Source organism: Cydia splendana, chromosome 9 (assembly GCF_910591565.1).
Source record: "Cydia splendana chromosome 9, ilCydSple1.2, whole genome shotgun sequence".
NCBI classification, from domain to species: Eukaryota; Metazoa; Arthropoda; class Insecta; order Lepidoptera; family Tortricidae; genus Cydia; species Cydia splendana.
The window spans coordinates 15,508,188-15,528,429 of record NC_085968.1 but is presented as its reverse complement, the minus strand read 5'-3'; the positions used below and the strand labels follow the sequence as shown (position 1 = coordinate 15,528,429).

The 20,242-nt window shown below is 37.7% G+C and overlaps 1 protein-coding gene across 1 annotated transcript in view; it reads right to left on the bottom strand.

Moving 5' to 3' along the window:
• Positions 1-3,914: 3,914 nt before the first annotated feature.
• The window catches only part of LOC134793636 (mucin-2-like), an 81,203-nt gene continuing 64,875 nt past the window's right edge, over positions 3,915-20,242 (bottom strand). The window contains exons 3-7 of the mRNA XM_063765269.1: positions 18,646-18,712; positions 15,196-15,263; positions 13,983-14,159; positions 6,542-6,923; positions 3,915-5,613 (exon numbers count right to left, since the gene is read on the bottom strand). Of these exons, the coding sequence (XP_063621339.1) occupies positions 4,154-5,613; positions 6,542-6,923; positions 13,983-14,159; positions 15,196-15,263; positions 18,646-18,712 (2,154 nt within the window). The 3' untranslated portion in view covers positions 3,915-4,153. The remainder of the gene's footprint in view (positions 5,614-6,541; positions 6,924-13,982; positions 14,160-15,195; positions 15,264-18,645; positions 18,713-20,242) is intronic.

Genomic DNA, 20,242 nt, shown 5'->3' with positions numbered 1-20,242 from the left:
ATAGATAGTTTTTAATCATGAAAACCATCATTCCCATTCCCGGATGAAGTCGCGGGCAAAATTCTGTGACTATTTCTGCTACATACTAGAACTTGTAATAGGTGTGTTTTTCAGCGACATACAAGTATTTAGTAATAGGTCTGTTTATCAGCTACATACTAGTATTTAGTAAATGTTATAAGACTTGGAAATACATAATCTCAAGTGGTTGAGAGAATGAATATTGAAACAACTTGAATTATTATTATTAATAAAAAAACATCATACTTAAATTGTGGATGTTCTACGTATTCTTCTTTTATAGTAGGTACTACAGCTTGGCCTCCTAGACTAGATACAAAAGCCTGACCACCAGATGTTTGAAATATTTGGTCGTCCATGGCACCAGCTCCTAGCAGCTTTGTTGTTGGACCTGATTGAGGGCCGGTTTCGGGTTCATTCTCTAAATATATCTTATTCAAAAATCCTTCCGGTACTTGACTGGCGAGTTCTGTGACAATCTTCAATAAATTCGCAAGTTTGTTTTCTGCTCTATCTAGCCGTACCGAAATATTCATAGCTGCTTTTGGATGAGTCATTGAGGTGGTATTTGCAATATATTTCCGTTTTTCATTTTGTGAAAAAAATCCAAGTTTGCTCTGTAGTTTCCGTATTTTCGCTAGCAGATCATTATACTGTTCTTCGGTTACCACTGGATGCAAATTGGCGGACGAACCTCCTTTAAAAAATATAATTTAAAATAGTTGGGCCAAAGTTTATATAAAAAAAATAGAAATTAAATCCAATGACTCTTTTCATGTGTACATACGTATGTTTTCTCCCAACGGTGTGATAACGGTAGAAACTGGTATCCCAAAAATAAAAGATAGAGGTTAGTAAATACATGTAGATATAAATAGTTACTAATGAGATCTATTTTTGTGTCAATAACGTATATGGGCCATTTTATTTAAAGTTGTCCCCTACACTTTTTTTTTATTTGTGAAATTTTATGTTATTTCTACTCAGAATCGCGAGCTCTTTCTATCCTAATAATAGGAGAAAAAAAGTGGTCCCAAGGTTTTTATTTCAATTCCGTTACCATTTTTCATAGACTTTGTATGGCGGTCACGGAATGGAGAGATCGAAAATTGTATGGTAATTTTGGGACACTTTTTTTTCTCCTATTAGGACCAAAAGAGCTCGTGATTCTGAGTAGAAATATCATAAAAATCTCCCAAATTAGAAAAAAAAAATATAGGGGACAACTTTGAATAAAATGGCCCATATACATATAATACGTTATCATATTCATATGTAACTGTATTTTTCTTTCGAATAATGATACATTCTTACCAACATATATTTTCTCGTGCTGTATTTCTGTAACGAAATTGTAATTATATTTTTATATTTAATGCCTGTGTTTCTTAGAACATAATTAATTAGTAGAACATACGTAATTCGGCAGTAACTGGCCCCTGTAGCTAAATCAATTCTATTCAGCTATAAACAGAATACATTTTAGTAAAAAGTGGCTAGTTATTGAAGGCTGGCCAGTTATTGAAACCTTATACATCAAACATCAAACATCAACATTTATTCAGCAAATAGGCCACAAGGGCACTTTTACACGTCAACATTGAATTTACATACAAGCAAAAATAATAACATCAACAATTTTATAAAATAAAACTAACAATTCAATCTAACGTATTACAATTACTAAGAGATGTATATGGTCTCTTAATGTCGAATTACATACAAAATACAGATACAAAACACAAAAAAAATCTATAATATTTAGAGGTGTAAATGTCTCTAGGTGTTAGAACTATAAGATTATATAGTTTATCAAGTTATCCTTAGAGATGTATAGGGTCTCCAAGAGTCAATATCCTGTATAATTAATACATTCATTAATATACTAAAATGAATTATGTTTATAGGTGAATAGAATTCATTTTTAGTTTAGGGTGGCCAGTTACTGGCGAATTACCCTAATACTTATAATGATGAAATGCAACACTCACCTATATCATCATCCTCGTCACTGAACTGAAATGTATTTTTTCTTTCATGACTTTCTTTCTAAAATATTAAAAGTCAGTGGTTAGATTCTATACTATAATATATTTTTATATGTTTTTCAAACCTCTAATCAAAACTATAACTCGAGGACGTACCCCTCTAAATATACCAGTATATGACTTCGATATTCTGTTAGCATCGGTTTTACCTTTTTGGTCAAAATGTTTTATGGTTCTAGATTAAATTAATTATTAACTTAATAAATTACTAACTGTACTTTCACTGGAAGATTCGTCAGATGGCGAGTAATCGTTCCTCTCTCTATTTCGTTCAGATCCTTGACCTGAGACCGGAGACTTTTCATCAGAATGCTTTCCTGTTCTACGCTCGGTGGTTGATGTTTCATTGAAGTCCCTTTTTCGTTCGGTTGGAGATGTTATAGCCTTACGTCTTTCGGTTTGAGACATGTCGTCCGAGTGCTTTTGAGTTCTACCTCGTCTCGTTGAAGACAATTCATCAGTCTTTGGTCTTGAAGCAGGGGACTTTTCCGTGTGTACTCTGTGACGGGCGGCTGGAGATCTTTCATCAGAGTATTTTTTGGCTCTGTGTCGCTCAGATGAAGATGTTTCATCACAATTCTTTTGAGCTCTAAGTTGCTCAGACCTAAATACTTGAACTATACGCTTGTTTTGTAAATGTTTGTCAGTACGCTTATGAGATCCTTTGATGTAGCGCTTTTCAACTGAAGACATTTCGCTTGAACTGTCATTAGCAAAACGCTTTCGACGGGTTATTTTATGACTTGACAAACTGTTACGCCTTTGTTTATCTGCTAATATACTGGCCTTTCGAGATTTTTTCTTTCCCTTAGTGTGAATTTTTAATTCCGTCACTGCTAAGGTGACTTTTTGAGCCATTCTTTGTGTCATTTCGACTTTGAATTGTCTTTTAAGTAGCTCCATACGCCTCGCAAGAATGTATAAAACAGTCCCAATCATATTCAAGTTAACAAGACAGCCGCACTGTGAACGAAAATAAACTTGTTTCTATGATTGATCCCTGTTAATATAAAAATTAATTAAAAACTGACAGCTGCGACAGATATGAACGATTGTTTCTATAAAAATGATTAGTAGCATTTAAATAATATATAACATGCTTCTAATAAATAAATATAAAACATTAAATTAGCTTAAAAATAATAATACAAACTTTCTCTAAACTAAATAAACTTAAAATAAAACGCCTATAAATAAAAAACGTCCCCCAAGTCACTGCCGATATATCAATAAAATACTTACATCTGTTTCACGAAAAGCAGAGTTTATCATTTCCCTGACGGTATAAATATTAAAATCTGACATAATTAATTAAACAATATTTATCACAATGAAAAAACAAACATAATCATTAAAAAATATGACACTTTTGCATTAATAATGTCAAGACGATAGAAATTTGATATTAGAAATGTCAAGTTTTCTTCTTAATTATTTTGTGATTTTGCTGTCGTCTAAGTAGTCTCATTAAAATAATAGGTATATAGAGTCTGTTCGGAAATGCAAGAGTCGTAGAATGTATTGGGCCCCATACATTCCCAGACTCTTCTCTTTCCGAGACTCTATTTAGTGAGTATTATATTCTTTGATCAGATTTATGAGAGATGTAAAAAAGGCGAGTTGTGTGAGTAAAAACTTGAGCCAGAAACGAAGTTGGAGGCGAAAATTTATAAGAACTACGCCATGCATACAATACTTTTCCGAAGTGTATTTCATTAAACAATTAAACTATGATTTCACTGGTTTGTAGGTATTTGCAGGCTGATGTTTAAATAAATAAAATGAGTTTTACAGAAACATGATGTATATTTATAAAATATTTACAATTTTCCTTTCTTAAATATAGCTTAGTATATTTTGACACCATCAAATTTGATAATACATTTTTATTTACAGAAGTCGTATTTAGATGTAGCAACAAAATATAAATATTTTAATCTAATTTAATGGCTGACCCTGTCTCAGACATAAATGAAAAAGTCATTAGTTTGCATCAATCGTTTCACTGCGCGTTAGAATCAACTAATAATTGAACAATTTGAAATTTGTCTATCTAAATAATCTACCTAATATGAGCTAAATAGTTAGGCATGGGTCCGACAGTCAGTGGTACCCGGAAACGCGCATGTGGGCGCTTCTAGGGGCGGCGGGGGCGGCGGAGACGCGGCGGGGGGCGCTGCGCCCGCGCGTATGCTTTGACTAGAGGTTGTCTGCACTACAGACGACATCGGCCTCGACACAAGCACCAAACGATGATCTTGTTTAAAATTATCGGGTTTAACCGTTACTGAGTCTTTGTTAGGCTTTCCCTCTTGCTTATCATATTTTTTCCTTTCATAATGAAAAATAGCGAGCGGAGGCATAGAATGAACGTAAGAGTGCGGTTCGTAGTTGTCATCGACGTAATCGTTTGGGTTCCACGCTGCAGTAGTAGTAGTGGTGGGAATAGTAGTTGTCACACTGTCTGTGGTTGTAGCTCTCGACGTGGCTGAAGCATTGGTAACAGCATGCTTACTAGTTACTAATTCAGACGACACAGTTGCGGTCGCGGGGACTGTAAATATCCTTCTCTTCTGATTCGATCTAGTCTTCCTTCGTTTTTGTAATTTTGGCACATCGAGAAAGAATGGATCAAATATAAGATCCGACTCCTTGTAGTCGTCGTAGTTTATTGGCACAATTGGTTTCACTGCACTGACAACGTTGCCAACAGTGTAGTTTAATCTCTTCCCGTTACTATCGCTGACCGAAGCGCTGGCGGTGACAATAACCCGCGGTGGGCTTTTTGGCTTAGTCTGTGGCGTGTGGGGTGGTGCAACAGATCGCGCAGAGAGAGTTGATTCGCTATCTGGTACAACAGATTCATCGCTCCTCTTACGATCATAATAGAATGGATCAAAAGGTAAAGGCCTCTGAGCCGGTAAGGGCAGGTAAGTTTGAGGTTGTTGTTTATGCTTCACTGTCATTTCGTGGCGTTCAGATGATTGTGAAGTTGGTCCTGGACGCAATAGTTGATCCCGGGGATCTAAGGTAGTAGGTCGAAAAGGTTGAGGCTTCTGTACAAAAGGTGCCGGTCGTGGTGCGGTTCGGGAAGATTCATATTGGAAATGATCAAACTGATGAGGAGGAGCATGCGTTATGAAAACTCCGTCTGCAGGGCGAAAACTTTGGCGCTGAAATGAAATAGCTTCCGAACCAGGACCTCGGTGTCGGTAGATAAATTCTTGTGGAGACAGTAGTGAGGGATCAGAAGTAGGTGACGCAGACGCAGAAGCTAGCGAGGAAGCATGTGACGGAGGAGACAGAGACGACAACGGAGGGCTTTGTGAGGGATTCAAATATGGTCCAGAAGGAGGTTGGTGGTGAAATAAAGTAGATGGCGTAAATGTTGCGATAGGTTGCGGCTTTCTAGTAGTCGTTGTTGTAGTAGTCGTTGTTGTTGTGGTAGTGGTTGGAGCGTGAGTGAGCGTAGTTGTTGTAGAGGGGGAGTAATCATCGTCGTAATCAGGATTTTCGCTATCGAATTCTTCTTCTTCTTGATTTTCTGTAAAAGTTAAGAATATAAGATTAAAAGTAACTATAGTCGCACCAATAAAAGTCTGCAGCGGATTTGATAGCCTACGCAGTGTAAGTGTTATTTATACGTCATAATTTCATAGAAGTTTGACGTTTAAAATGACACTTGCACAGCGTGGGCTATAAAAATCGCTGCAGACTTTTTACGGTCTAACTCTACAAAACTAATACTTTACGTGCTAATATTACCTAATTACCTACTTACTTACTGGCCAATTTGCCATACTGTTAGGAAACTTTGCAAAAATAAGATATAGAAGAGCAGCCGGCGTATTATGGATGACTTTATCCACGTTTATCCACGTGATAAAATAACTTTCACTTTTTAACACCGCGGGATAGACAGTGACGGATACCGTTTTATCACGCTGTCACGTAGACAAGAACGACCATCATATCCGTACAGAAGGGCTAAGATGGCTCTTTATCATTTGTCACCAAGTCTGTCACGTTCTAACAAGTATGTAAGTGCGAAAGTGACGCATGACATGACATGTGACAAAAACGCGTCCATGATACCGCTACAGATGACAATACAGTAATTTGGTTCCATATACATAAGAAACTGATCTATTAGATGGAAGTCTTTGGTGGCTATTGATAGTAGGCAGGCCCCTAGAGGTTGGGCTCATATGATTAATTTTGTTAAGTCGAATTATTAATATTTTTACCCCCTAGCTCAGGGGTCTCCAAACTTTTTTACCTGAGGGCCATATTGCGCGGGGGGTGTATCTGGTTGCTGCTGTTAGGGCTGAACCCCTGGAGCCTGGCTCCCGCGGTCCGGACGCTTTGGGTGTCGGCGGGCCGGATTGGAACGCGTCGCGGGCCGGATTTGGCCCGAGGGCCGGGGTTTGGAGACCCGTGCCCTAGCTTATAAGTTTAGTAATATTACGCACCTTCATTGACTTCTTCGTGCTCTGGCGACGTAAACCCAGAACTAGTTGGGAGATAATGATTTTTATTCTGATGCTCTTCTTTTTTCGTATCTAATACAGGGTCTTCCGTAGAATCCTCAACTTCTGCTTGGATTATATGTGTTTTATCACTTTGGGCTCCTGCCTGCTTTGGCTTTGCTGCAAGATGGGGCGCAGGGCTTGCCGTTTTACTTGGTTTGGTTTGTTGATTTGTTTGTTCAGTCGTTTCTCCTTGAGGTTTAGATTGGTCTGGTTGTATTACAGGTGGTGCGAGTGTACTTCCATATAATTCTAAATTTAAGCTATAAAACTTTTCAGACTTTGTACAATCTACTTCATCCACCCGTTCACATACTCTTGTCTCCTGAAAAAATAAATAACATTCTTTTTTACAATTTATTAAAGTAGATATGCTAATGATCTATTGATTAAATTCAGTTCATCATGTTTTCCGTGAGTGAACAATCCAAGTTTATCACCAATACCTAAAAAATCGAATAAGTCCGACCTAATTTGGATGGTTCATATGCTTTGCTATACGAGTAAAATGCAATATAAATTTCAGGATAATCTTCAATTATGTAATATTAAATGTATAATATTAATAGACAGGTATAGGCGCAGGTAGTAACTATTTTAGACTGTTATTATCTCTGTTCAGTATCTACGAAATATAAATATATACTTAAAGCTGTGCGGCTATCGGCTGCCAAACTTCCCGAAGTGTTCTTCTTAAGGATGACTCACGTTAGACCAGGCCGTGTCCGAGCCGGAGCTTCCGGCGTTTACTTTTCTATAACATGACAGGTGATCACGTGATGCTTTCCAAAGAAAACGATGCTCCGGAAGCTCCGGCCCGGACACGGCCCGGTCTAACGTGAGTCATCCTTTAAGAGTCACAAAGAACATAGCTACCACCATACATTGAAGTTACGCTCTTATTTTAACCCGTGGAGCGCCAGTATCACACGTGCGATAGTAACTCCATACTACTAAATGTGATACTGGGGCGCTCCACGGGTAAAACGACATGACATGATGAAGTAGTAATGAAGAAGTTGCAGAAATCGCGCAGCGTCTGGTTGACGTAACTGGTGACCGAAGATCTGGCGGCTTCCTCGCACAACGCTAACGTCTAGTATTAAATTTCGTTGCTAAATATTTCAGTATGATTTGCCTTACAATGAGACCGTAAAGAATTACTCACGCTAGATCGGGCCGGGGTCGGGCCGGAGCTTCCGGCGTTTCGTTTTCTATGGAAAGCACCACGTGATCACCGATCAGCCGTCATAGAAAATTACATGTCGGACGTCTCGGCCCGGGTACGGCCCGGTCTAGCGTGAGTTCGTTCGTTTTTTTTAAACAGTAACTATTACTTATCCACTTGACCGTCCGACGATAGCATAGTATCCGAAAAAAATATGCTCTTAACCGTCCGCGGGAACCTTACTATCCACAGGGGTGGAAGAAAGAATTGATTTCAGAGCCATCTAACGGAATATTTCGGCATTATTTCCTAATTCTCTTGATGGGACAACGTAGCCTAACAAAATAGTTAGCTCTAAAAAAATTTAGATGTCAGTGTAGTTATAATTTTTGTAGTAAGTTGTGAATACGCTGCGCGGGGCGTGCGTCGCTAAAAAAACCCGGACGGTTGACAGGAAAACAGTCTCGCGGGCCGGACGGTTGAGTGGGAAAGCAAAATAATGTAAATAATCGTATATGATTTATAATTGTTACATATTTGCCGTGACTTAGAGTATGCAGTTAAAAAAGCCTTGGCCATCCTAGAGAAAACTTCAACTTCAACTTCAAAAATAACCAGGCCCATTCAAAAATAATCAACCCAGGACAGAAATACCTGGCGCTTTCGTACGAGGAGGGCCGACCCCAAATAACGGGACATGGCAAAGAAGAAGAAGAAGAAGAAGACATATTTACCGTGACTTATTTTTCAAAAGTGTTTTTCAATAAAATTACACGTCAAGATTGTTTACCTTTTTTTCTAATGCTAAAAAAACGAACTATAGCGTGAGTCATCCTTCTTCGATTGAACGGCGGCTACGTTTTTGTGACTCTTAAGCCCTATGACAATAAATAAATAAATATTGGGGATATCTTACAAAGATCGACCTAGCCCCAAACTAAGCATAGCTTGTACTATGGGTACTAGGCAACGATATATATACGTGTCGGAGCCTGACACCAGAAAGACGTATTGCAGCGTTATAGTTCATTATTTTAGACGCCTGTATAAAATCGATTAGCAATGTTGAGCTACGTATTATTTGGTTGTAACAAAATAAATGAAGTTGTGTAGTAACTCCGTCTATTGGAGCATTGTTGAAATAAAGTTGCGTAGATAGTAACGCCATCTATTGGCGTGTTGTTGAACTAAGATGACAGGTAGAAGGCTTTGGAACGTCGAGAGGTTTCTCTCGAGTGAGCGTAGGCACGAGTTGGCGTTTTTGTCGGTATGTTGGTAGACTGGTCGAGCAGGTTTGCCAACTTGACTGAGGCGGGAGCGGAGAGGCTCCGCCGCTGGTAGTTCTTCTTGATCGGACCGCGCTAGAGATCGGACGTACTCGTTAGCCAACCTCGTGCCTAACTCGCTACGTTCCTGAAGGCTTATACCTAAAGGATTATTCTGATAGCTTATAAAATCCCGCGTTCTTTAACCATTTAGCTAAGTGTTTTATTTCAAGTGTTATTTTGATTTCTTATGTTTCATTAGAAGCTTACTTTTGTGAAATAAAGAAATGATGTGTTATGTGTTGTTTTAACTTGTTTTGAAAAGATTTGTCCCTCTGAGTTTGTTGCCGGTCCCATATAGGGCTAAATCTTCTCATGTTAGAGGCGTAGGGTTGGAGCCGGCCTAGTTTGACTTGAATAAAGATTTAAACGGTTTCTTTTTACTTTCATATCGCTCCCTTGAGTTAAACATAGCAATTAGTTCTTTTAAATATTTAGTACTGAAGTATAGTAGGCACTAGTATGGTTGACGAGTCCTAAGGTTTATTTCATGCACTGGTAGCATGGTAGCATACTGGTTTAGCTGTGAAGTAATACATTATCGTACTACCCCACGCGCCCACCGCCTTTGAGACCATCCGTATTCGACATCAGCAAGTGGGATTGCCAAGGTATCATGTATTGCTTACACAGCCACCTGGGAGCGTGGTGTATTTCTGGTGACCTACATTCCATAATCTGGACACGTGGTAATGGTAAGCTCACGTGTCTAATCTTGATTGAAAGGTGAGTGTAATTCATTGTTATTTGGTGAGAATTATTGTGAAAATGTGAATAAAATTGTGATTGAGGCAGTCGAGCATAGCGGTCGTTACGTGACGTCATCTCTGGGATCGTTACGTTTCTTTGTAATTAATTTTTGTAATCCATTTAAATCGAAGCGATCTTGAGTTATTTTGATTTGAAATCCATACTGTTAATTAAAACCGAGTATTAGCTATTACAACGTGATATTATTTCATCGCTTACTTGTGAATTTACCCTCAATAATTGATTTTTCATGAAAATAAAATTCATTTTTATAATCCATTTAAATCTAAGTGATCTTGAATTATTTTGATGTGAAATCCATCTTGTTAATTACAATCAAATATCGGCTATCACGACGTGATATTATTTTATCGCTCACTTGTGAATCTACCCTCAATAATTGATTTTTTATGAAGATGCAATTAATTTTTATAATCCATTTAAATCTAAGTGATCTTGAATTATTTTGAAGTGAAATCCATGTTGTTAATTACAACCAAATATCGGCTATCACGACGTGATATTATTTCATCGCTCACTTGTGCTTCTACCCTCAAAAATATTTTTTTTTTGAAAATACAATGCACCGTTAGAAATGGATCCTGCTGATTTGCCAATGCATAGGATTGTGTAATCCCTACCCTGTAAAGTTTAGTAATTAGTAAAATTGCTACAAATTATTGCCCGTAATGCCGTGATAGATCACAAATCGTGCATACTATGAAAGCATGAGCTACGCATATGAAAATTAATGTTACAGTGTGCTGCAACCTGAGCAGGGACAACTTACAGACGCCATCACACCTGTAACACAGAAGCAGCTGTGCAGTATCGTCTGTTCTGGAGATTTGGAAATAAAAGGACAGGTTTCGTTCCAATTGTTTATTAGTGAATTTTATTATGAGTGTAATGGCGAAGCATAACAGTCTAACGTAACTAATTAGCTGTCACTTTTCGTATTGGCCCATTTTACCGTGTTACTTATTTTTGGGACACGTGTTTGTTTGTTCATAGAAGGAAATAAAACGTACTCATTGAAGTTTAAATTTTAATCTGAGATTTTTAAAGTCCCGTATCCTATGGCAATATGTCTTTGGGTCCGCTACTAGGGCACATTCACAAACCCTGAAGTTTAACCTGCATACATGATAAACCTGATACCGTGCAAATGATGATTTCAGTAATAGCCAGCTATGATGAACCACATCGTGCATCTCGCCATCTGCCGCAGCAACGGCAACTGCAAGTTGGAAAGCATCAGCCTTCGTGCTTGGGTCGGACTTCACCACCACCACCTTTGACTTGGTCGCGTGCATCATGCTTTATTAATCTGGTGAGCAGTTCCCATTTTGTTGGGATTATTTTGAGAGGATTTACTTCTGCATAGAAGTTTTGAGCGAGTTTCTGTTGTTAAAGCTAAAGTAGAAAGCTGAGTTTCTGTTGTTAAAGCTAAAGTAGAAAGCTGAGTTTCTGTTGTTAAAGCTAAAGTAGAAAGCTGAGTTTCTGTTGTAAAAGCTAAAGTAGAAAGCTATCTTTAGTGATTTTGATCAGTGATGTTCAGTTTCAGTTGATCAGTTGACGCTGATAGTACCAATGGTTCTGAGTAACATGATTTAAAGAACCGTTTTTATTTTGTTTTTTTGGAATTCACTCTTAACATTGTTTTTGCTTTCGATGGACTGAAAACTTGTACTTTCGAAGGACTGAAAGTACGCCCGATGGACTGGGCACTACTGTTTTGCTTTCGATGGACTGAAGGCAAGCCCGATGGACTGGGCACTACTGTTTTGCTTTCAATGGACTGAAGGCAAGCCCGATGGACTGGGCACTACTGTTTTGCTTTCGATGGACTGAAGGCAAGCCCGATGGACTGGGCACTACTGTTTTGCTTTCGATGGACTGAAGGCAAGCCCGATGGACTGGGCACTACTGTTTTGCTTTCGATGGACTGAAGGCAAGCCCGATGGACTGGGCACTACTGTTTTGCTTTCGATGGACTGAAGGCACGCCCGATGGACAGGGCACTACTGTTTTGCTTTCAATGGACTGAAGGCACGTCCGATGGACTGGGCACTACTGTTTTGCTTTAGATGGACTGGGTATTGTTTAGTGACCGCATCAGAAGTGCCGGAGCATGTAAGAGGTGCACGTGGTCTGCTTTTTATGTGCAGAATGCTCTTTGCGAGGAGTAGCACTTACGCGGCTGAGATGGTTACTTCTGACGAGGGTCTGGTATCTACTGAAGGACTGGCAATGCACCGAAGGACTGTTGTTGTTTTGTTAAAAATGAATTCCCGTTGATGTACTGTGTTCATATGAGTAAAATTGGCATTATCAAATCAGAATATTATTTGTTTTAAGATGTCTTACAAAAATTTAGATCACATATGACCAAAGATTTTTTTTAATGCCAGATAATTTCCCCGTAAATTGATATTGATGACAATGGTAGTGATACTGCCGAGCAATGAATTAGAGCTGTTGTGATTTGTGTTTTTGATGTTTGAGATTGTTCTGTTTTCACATAAATTTGAGAGTATCCGCCAGATGGAGGCGATGATTATTGGAGTGTATCCGCTAGATAGCGGCGATGATTACTGATTATTTTTATTAAGTCGTTGCTCGATGGACTATTTTTGACTAGAGAAATGAGGATTGATTAATGACTTTGAACTATTTTTTGGTTTGATTGATAATAAAGTTTGATTTTAATAGTAATTTGAGAGAGACCCAAATTGTGGGTCAGGAATGACCGAGCGATGAGATACTGTGCTGAGTATTTTGTTACAGAATCAAATGCATACACCCACACACGGGGACGTGTGTAGCGCAGGACGGCCGTGTCGGAGCCTGACACCAGAAAGACGTATTGCAGCGTTATAGTTCATTATTTTAGACGCCTGTATAAAATCGATTAGCAATGTTGAGCTACGTATTATTTGGTTGTAACAAAATAAATGAAGTTGTGTAGTAACTCCGTCTATTGGAGCATTGTTGAAATAAAGTTGCGTAGATAGTAACGCCATCTATTGGCGTGTTGTTGAACTAAGATGACAGGTAGAAGGCTTTGGAACGTCGAGAGGTTTCTCTCGAGTGAGCGTAGGCACGAGTTGGCGTTTTTGTCGGTATGTTGGTAGACTGGTCGAGCAGGTTTGCCAACTTGACTGAGGCGGGAGCGGAGAGGCTCCGCCGCTGGTAGTTCTTCTTGATCGGACCGCGCTAGAGATCGGACGTACTCGTTAGCCAACCTCGTGCCTAACTCGCTACGTTCCTGAAGGCTTATACCTAAAGGATTATTCTGATAGCTTATAAAATCCCGCGTTCTTTAACCATTTAGCTAAGTGTTTTATTTCAAGTGTTATTTTGATTTCTTATGTTTCATTAGAAGCTTACTTTTGTGAAATAAAGAAATGATGTGTTATGTGTTGTTTTAACTTGTTTTGAAAAGATTTGTCCCTCTGAGTTTGTTGCCGGTCCCATATAGGGCTAAATCTTCTCATGTTAGAGGCGTAGGGTTGGAGCCGGCCTAGTTTGACTTGAATAAAGATTTAAACGGTTTCTTTTTACTTTCATATCGCTCCCTTGAGTTAAACATAGCAATTAGTTCTTTTAAACATTTAGTACTGAAGTATAGTAGGCACTAGTATGGTTGACGAGTCCTAAGGTTTATTTCATGCACTGGTAGCATGGTAGCATACTGGTTTAGCTGTGAAGTAATACATTATCGTACTACCCCACGCGCCCACCGCCTTTGAGACCATCCGTATTCGACATACGTATATATGTGTCGGAAGTCGGTGTTGCTCGAAGACGTATATAGATAAATACATACTCGTACTTATATATGTCACCGTAAAATCGTAAACACTCGTCAGTTTATAATCTCGCTAGTTAAATTATAAACTGACGGCCATCTGACGGCAGTTAGATTACAAACTAACCTAACCTACGTTAGATTATAAACTAACGGGTGCACAATCTTACGGTGTCATATACATAGAAAACACCCATGACTCAGGAACAAATATCTGTGTTCATCACACAAATAAATGCCCTTATCGGGATTCGAACCCTAGGCCAGACCGGTCGTCAACGCACGCAACGCAATATCGTCTATTTTGAATTTATTTTGATGTGTTACCTGATCAAAGACGGTGCCGTTAAGGCAAAGGAACTTAATGTCCATGGGCTCGTCCTGCTGGCCCACGGTGCACACGTGGAACATCTGGCACGAGGTCTCGAGGTCCGCGTAGTACCCGCCGATGACCTTGCCAGCGCACGTGAAGTTCGTCTCGGGGAGGTTGTCGAAGTCCAAGTACTGGAATTGAGAGGATTTGGGTGTTAATTGGGTTGGCAACTGTCAAAGGTTTGCATAGATGACGCCATCATAGCTTGCCCCTTCTTCTATGAGATTTGGATTAACCTTTTCGACGCCATGTTAAACACAAAAGACTCTTGAACTTTATGCATATGCACGCAGGTCTATGTTGCTCTGTGGTCTGTGACCGATTGATCAGTCTTTGCCGTTGAACCTGCGGTGCAGATATATCGGTCATTGGCGTCCAAAAGATTAAAGGGCTGGCATCCAGGGCATAAAATTCAATTAAAAAACAAAAATTTGACACAATTGACATTAGATTGACAGGGCAAGCTATGCTGGTGCCACCTCCTAAATACTTTGACCAGCCAACCCCATTGAGATTACCGTTGTAGATGTGGTAGGTACACTTGCCTTTGTGCTGTTGCTACGCGTGCTGGTAAGCGGTGGCGGAAACTGAGATAAATAACAAACACTAAGCGTTCGTTTTCACAGACCAATTTGCGTTAATTAATAATTAATATTAAAATACAAGGACATTCCGACCCCACACCGTCATTTTCGCCATTTGACGTTCAGTGATCACTCTTTTCTAAAGATCTGGGTGCGTAGACTTGTCAATCGTTTATGCTCCGTAGCGAAGCAAACACAACTGTCGCACTAATATGGAAGAGTGATAGAGACACAAAGCGTTTCGTTATCGTAGCGCAAGATTGTCACCTTGGCTAGGCACCCAGGTTTGTGGTTGTGGTCATGCGCTGCGCTTATCCTTAGCTTTATAACACATTGGCAGTCAACCTTGCTGGGGAAATTCCCTTGCTGGGTCCAATACATTACTGTATTCTCATTCGTTCCTTGGGAACTAATCAATTCCCATTTATAGTAGTGTGAAGTCCTATTTGTAGGTACTCATTCTCTCCACAAACTTACTCTTCTATTTAATACCCGACTTTGTAAAGCGATAAACATATAATAGTTCTAGAAAAATAAATAGTCAATATTACAGAGATAAGTATAGTAAACAAAAACTACTTACTCCTGGTTCTATGGACCTCGATATCCGAAATTCGTTTTGGAATACGTATATCAGTAGCCACAGCCATACTGAAAAAATACATTTAAAATATAAATTTTATGTACGGATTGCTTCTTGTCTATGATCGGCTTTTATCGAGATGTAAGCAAAATAACTTATTGTAATGTCGGGGCCACATAACGGGAAATTATTCAAACTTCAAATATTTTATTGCCACAAAAAAAAAAACTTATTAACTAATACATATATGTCATCATTCATCATCATTTCAGCCTATATACGTCCCACTGCTGGGCACAGGCCTCCTCTCATGCGCGAGAGGGCTTGGGCTATAGTCCCCACGCTAGCCCAATGCGGATTGGGGACTTCACATACACCTTTGAATTTCTTCCCAGATGTATGCAGGTTTCCTCACGATGTTTTCCTTCACCGAAAAGCTAGTGGTAAATATCAAATGATATTTCGTACATAAGTTTCGAAAAACTCATTGGTACGAACCAGAACATATATGTACTTTACTAATTATTTAATCTATCGTAACAATTATTGTGAGACAATAGGTCTCAGTCTCAGCATGTGCTGTGCCGGAGACTCGGCGCTGGTTTTCAGACTGAGCCTTTGAGTTGTGTCGGTCACAAAAAAACGAAGGGTGTGTTGTCTAATGCTTAATATAATTGGTATAAAAAACTATCATACATTTGTTATAACGCCATTTGATATATTATTGTATGTTATAATGTAATTTTTATTATACGTTTCCTTTATTACATATATTGTGATTTCATCTAAATTGTCATTGATATAATGCCCAATGTAATATAATTTTCAAATTTACATGTTTTATAATGACATTTATTATATTATGTTTTTGTATAACGTAATACTTATTCAGACAATTTTATCAAGTATAAATACATATATTGTATAACATTTTTGTCATGTTTCATTTACTGATAACGTAGTTTTACATACTTTTTATAACTAGTACGCAGTAGCTTTTGCTAGCTATTTTATTCTAGGGAGACCACAGTTCTAACCTAACCTGACCAATTTTTTTACGGTTTTCGTTCTGCAGGGGTCGCAGTTCAAATCTAACCTAAACCACTTTTTTGCTAGAGTATTTTATTCTACGGAGGGTCAAAGTTCTAACATAACCTAACCCTCCTTTTGTTAGGTAGTTATTCGTTTGTGCGGAGTCGCAGTTCCAACCTAACCTAACCCATTTATGTCATGCACCTATTATGCCACACAAATAATTATGTTTTGTCACTTGTTATAACAAATAATATGCTTTAGATTATGTAATAATTATGACAATGTATATTAGACGAAGTGTAAATATACCTTATGACTTATGACCATTATACCAATAATAACATTATGTATATCCTAATTTAGGATTGTTCATTTTTTTTTTAATGTTCTATTTCGAAAACCATTTCGAGATATGAGGTTTTCAAACAGTTTCCGACATTTGCTGCGATATAATAATTGAGGATTGAAGATATTTCAACAAATATCCTTATGACCTTAGTTTGACCTTTCTCGTTGGCTGAATGTAAAGTCATCGCATAATAAAAGTTATCGGACCATAGTAAATCAATCCGTCACTCACGTAATTGTCAAAGTTATCATTGTCATAATGAAATTTTTCAGTTAAACCGCTGCGCTGGTTTGTTATGATTTGATTTATAATTGATACCTAAACAGTAGTTTTCGTTGCTTAATATATCAAAGACCTTGTTCCTACGTGTGGGAATGATTCACAAAAATAATTGTTCGAATCCGCGAAGACCTACGACGTGAAACATGGTGCCGTGAATTGAACTTGGAATACCTACCTACTTACACACAGTATTGCTGTGAGGATCACGTCGATGTAAGTATAAAATTAATATAATTTTACTACAATTATTTAAAAGCTCACTTTGTAGGTAGGGTCGCGGGGACCTATGTGTTTTCTGTGGTAATGTAGCCAGAGTATATAAAGGCAAACCGTTAAACAGAGATGGTGCCTACTAGAAAGAAACACTATACAAGAATACATAGTCATACTCAAAATTCAGCCTGAAACTGCTTTAAAAAGATATAATTTCTAATTTCCAGGTACATGTTGCAGTTCAAGCTGCTGATATCATGGTGGACAAGACTTAAGTTAATAGTTGTGAATAATAAAACATGTTTTTGTTTACCTACTTTTTTATTAATTTAGGAAATATATGTATATATGTTTCCCAAAAAAAAGTAACTATACATATATGTATGTTCATCATGTTCTGCACGAGCAGCTGACAATGATGGCTTCTTGTTGACGAACCAGAAGAGAAGTGTATGGTTTGTTATTTACTCTGTTCCCAGGCATTATTTACTGTCGTAAAGTATTATGACGATTAATATGACGTTCGTTTCGATACAAAATGCTCAACTTTGTTCAGGGCCCAAGTGCCTTAACAAAATCAATCTCCTTCGTACATTACGTATCCCACAGCCGTATCTAAATAGGAATCAAATGATGACCTGAAATTATAGGATATAATTAGCAAAATTGGCATGTACCTAATATAGTACAATATCCAAACAATGGTGACAAGCCGGTAGAACCCACTGGGTGCTACCTTAGCAATGGACGCTTATAACGATTTTATGAATCCAATCATCTTACGAATCGAATCAGTAAAAAAATATATGATGTAACTTACATTTGTATTTTTGCTCCCCTGATTTCAGCCAAGTTATGGTTGGAGTTGGATGCTATATGGATACATACTCCAATAAAACTAAGTTATATTATATAACTTAGGCAGATTTCTGGAATCAGCTTTCACAAATTTATAGCGTAGGTATTTTGAAATTATTGATTTAGGGATTCAAAATAAACGAGTTTTCTAGACGATATTATTTATAGAAACGCGTGACACTGACATTGTAGACAGGTGACATTACAATCAATTGACAATTACAACTATTTTTTTAATGTTTGTTATTGCTTGTGCTTTATCAAATCAGCCACTACATGGAATTTACGAGAAGTCGTATCTCATATTTTCAATAAATTATAAATATTCAACCGAGCCGTGAATTAATAAATCATTCAAATTGGTATCTTAAATTAACCTATATTTTCAGAAAATAAAATAAAAATGGGGGTCTAAAAAAAATGAACAATCCTAAATTACGGTAGTATGCCATTTATTACGTTATTCAAAATAACGATATATCAAACTATACTATATGAAAAATAGGTATAACAAATGTAATGCACCCAAAAACAAACAACTAATTCCGGTGGTGCTTATAGGTACCTCTAGGTGTCATTATTGCGATAATCCCAGTGTCGCCGTATGAAAAGTGTCAATTATCGCGATAATCAACGGCGTTTCCCGTTAGTGTGGCCCCGGCATAAAGGATAGGAATAACTGCAACCTTTAAAAAGGTAGAGCAATAAAATACCTTGTATCGCCGAGGCGGAGCGCCCAACCAGCGCGCCGCCACATGAGATCCGAGCCTGCCGCCGCATCTGAAAAGTAAACAACAACATTGTTAACACATTTAACATTTAACTAAATTTAATTAAAATACTCTAAACAAACGCTGATACGGTTATAAAAAAAAACAATACGAAACGGAACAAAAGATGGTCGCCCCATTCGCACGCGCATCACGATTAGCGTTGAAAATTTCCGGAAAAAATCCCGTTTCTTTCCAAACGACTCGTTTTTTTCGGATTTTTACGGAAAAAAACCATGAGATTTACCGCTTCAATTTTTCGGAAAATAAACGAAAAAAACGATTTAAACAGGTTGCAATCGGTTATTTTTCTTAATACTGGTGACATTTGACATCGGATCGGTGTCAGTGTCAGTTCAGTTCAGTTGTCACAGTTGTGTTATTACGCTTATCAGTCAGGTTTTTTTCTTTAAAAATCCGAAAAAAAGGAAAAAACCGAAAATTTCATATATTTCCGAAAAAATCATTTGATTTTTTCCGACATTTTCAACGCTAATCACGATCGCACAATAGTTCTTTCGACAATCTACACATCTACAATGAAATATTCCGATATATTATTAACATTCGAAATTACATAATTTGACAATTAAAAACTCGGACTTAAAAATGCTCTACTTTTTTAAATTGTAATTGAGGAAGTGGTAAAAATAGGGGGAGTATTGTGCAGGCGCGAGAAGATATTAATTAAATCATTCTGATGTCGTGTTCTTCAAATTTCTAATCAAAATTCTATTGTTCTGCTGATGCCAGTAATTGTTTCTTCTGCATATGTTACTTCACAATGATATCTAACTAGCAATTGAAAGCTGAGAATGTCGGACAAGCTATTATTAAAAGTTGAGTCCAGTTGGTACTATAGACAATATAGATATGGAGATATGGGCGTTTTAAATTAACAAATTACTAGCCGTTTGTCTAGTTATAGTACTTTTGTATTCTTATGGAGTCGATTTTCAAGACAATAAAAAAGCGTTTAAGTATAGTGTGTGATTAAAAGGACATGATTTCACATTATAATAGTTTCCCATTATAAACAAAATACAAGTTTATCGATTGTAAAATGCTAATGGAAACATAAATGTTTGACGTGGTACTAACGTCTTATAAATCGATGAACACCGGTAGCATGCACGAAAAAGTGTCACGTTGTGGACGGATCTCCATGGTAACGTTGTGGACAGATCTCCATGGTAACGTTACGGCCACGTTTTCTTATGCCGTTATCACGCAAAATTATCGTCCGTAAACCGACTTTACAGACAACCATATTTTTTTTGAGGCGTACTTACTAATAAGAATATAAGTAAGCCAAACTACAATCTTCCAATTTAAAACCCATTTTAGTTACACTACTAAGTACCTACCAGTCTGATATAATTGAATTGGACAGCGGACAGGTGTCTTAAGTAAAATTAATGATAGTCATTAGGAATAACAAAACAAACTCGGAGTTACTTCATACAAGAGTACCAACCTTTTTCTTTTTTTAGATACATTAGTATATGATGTAACTTTCATTTGTTTGGTAACACTGCAC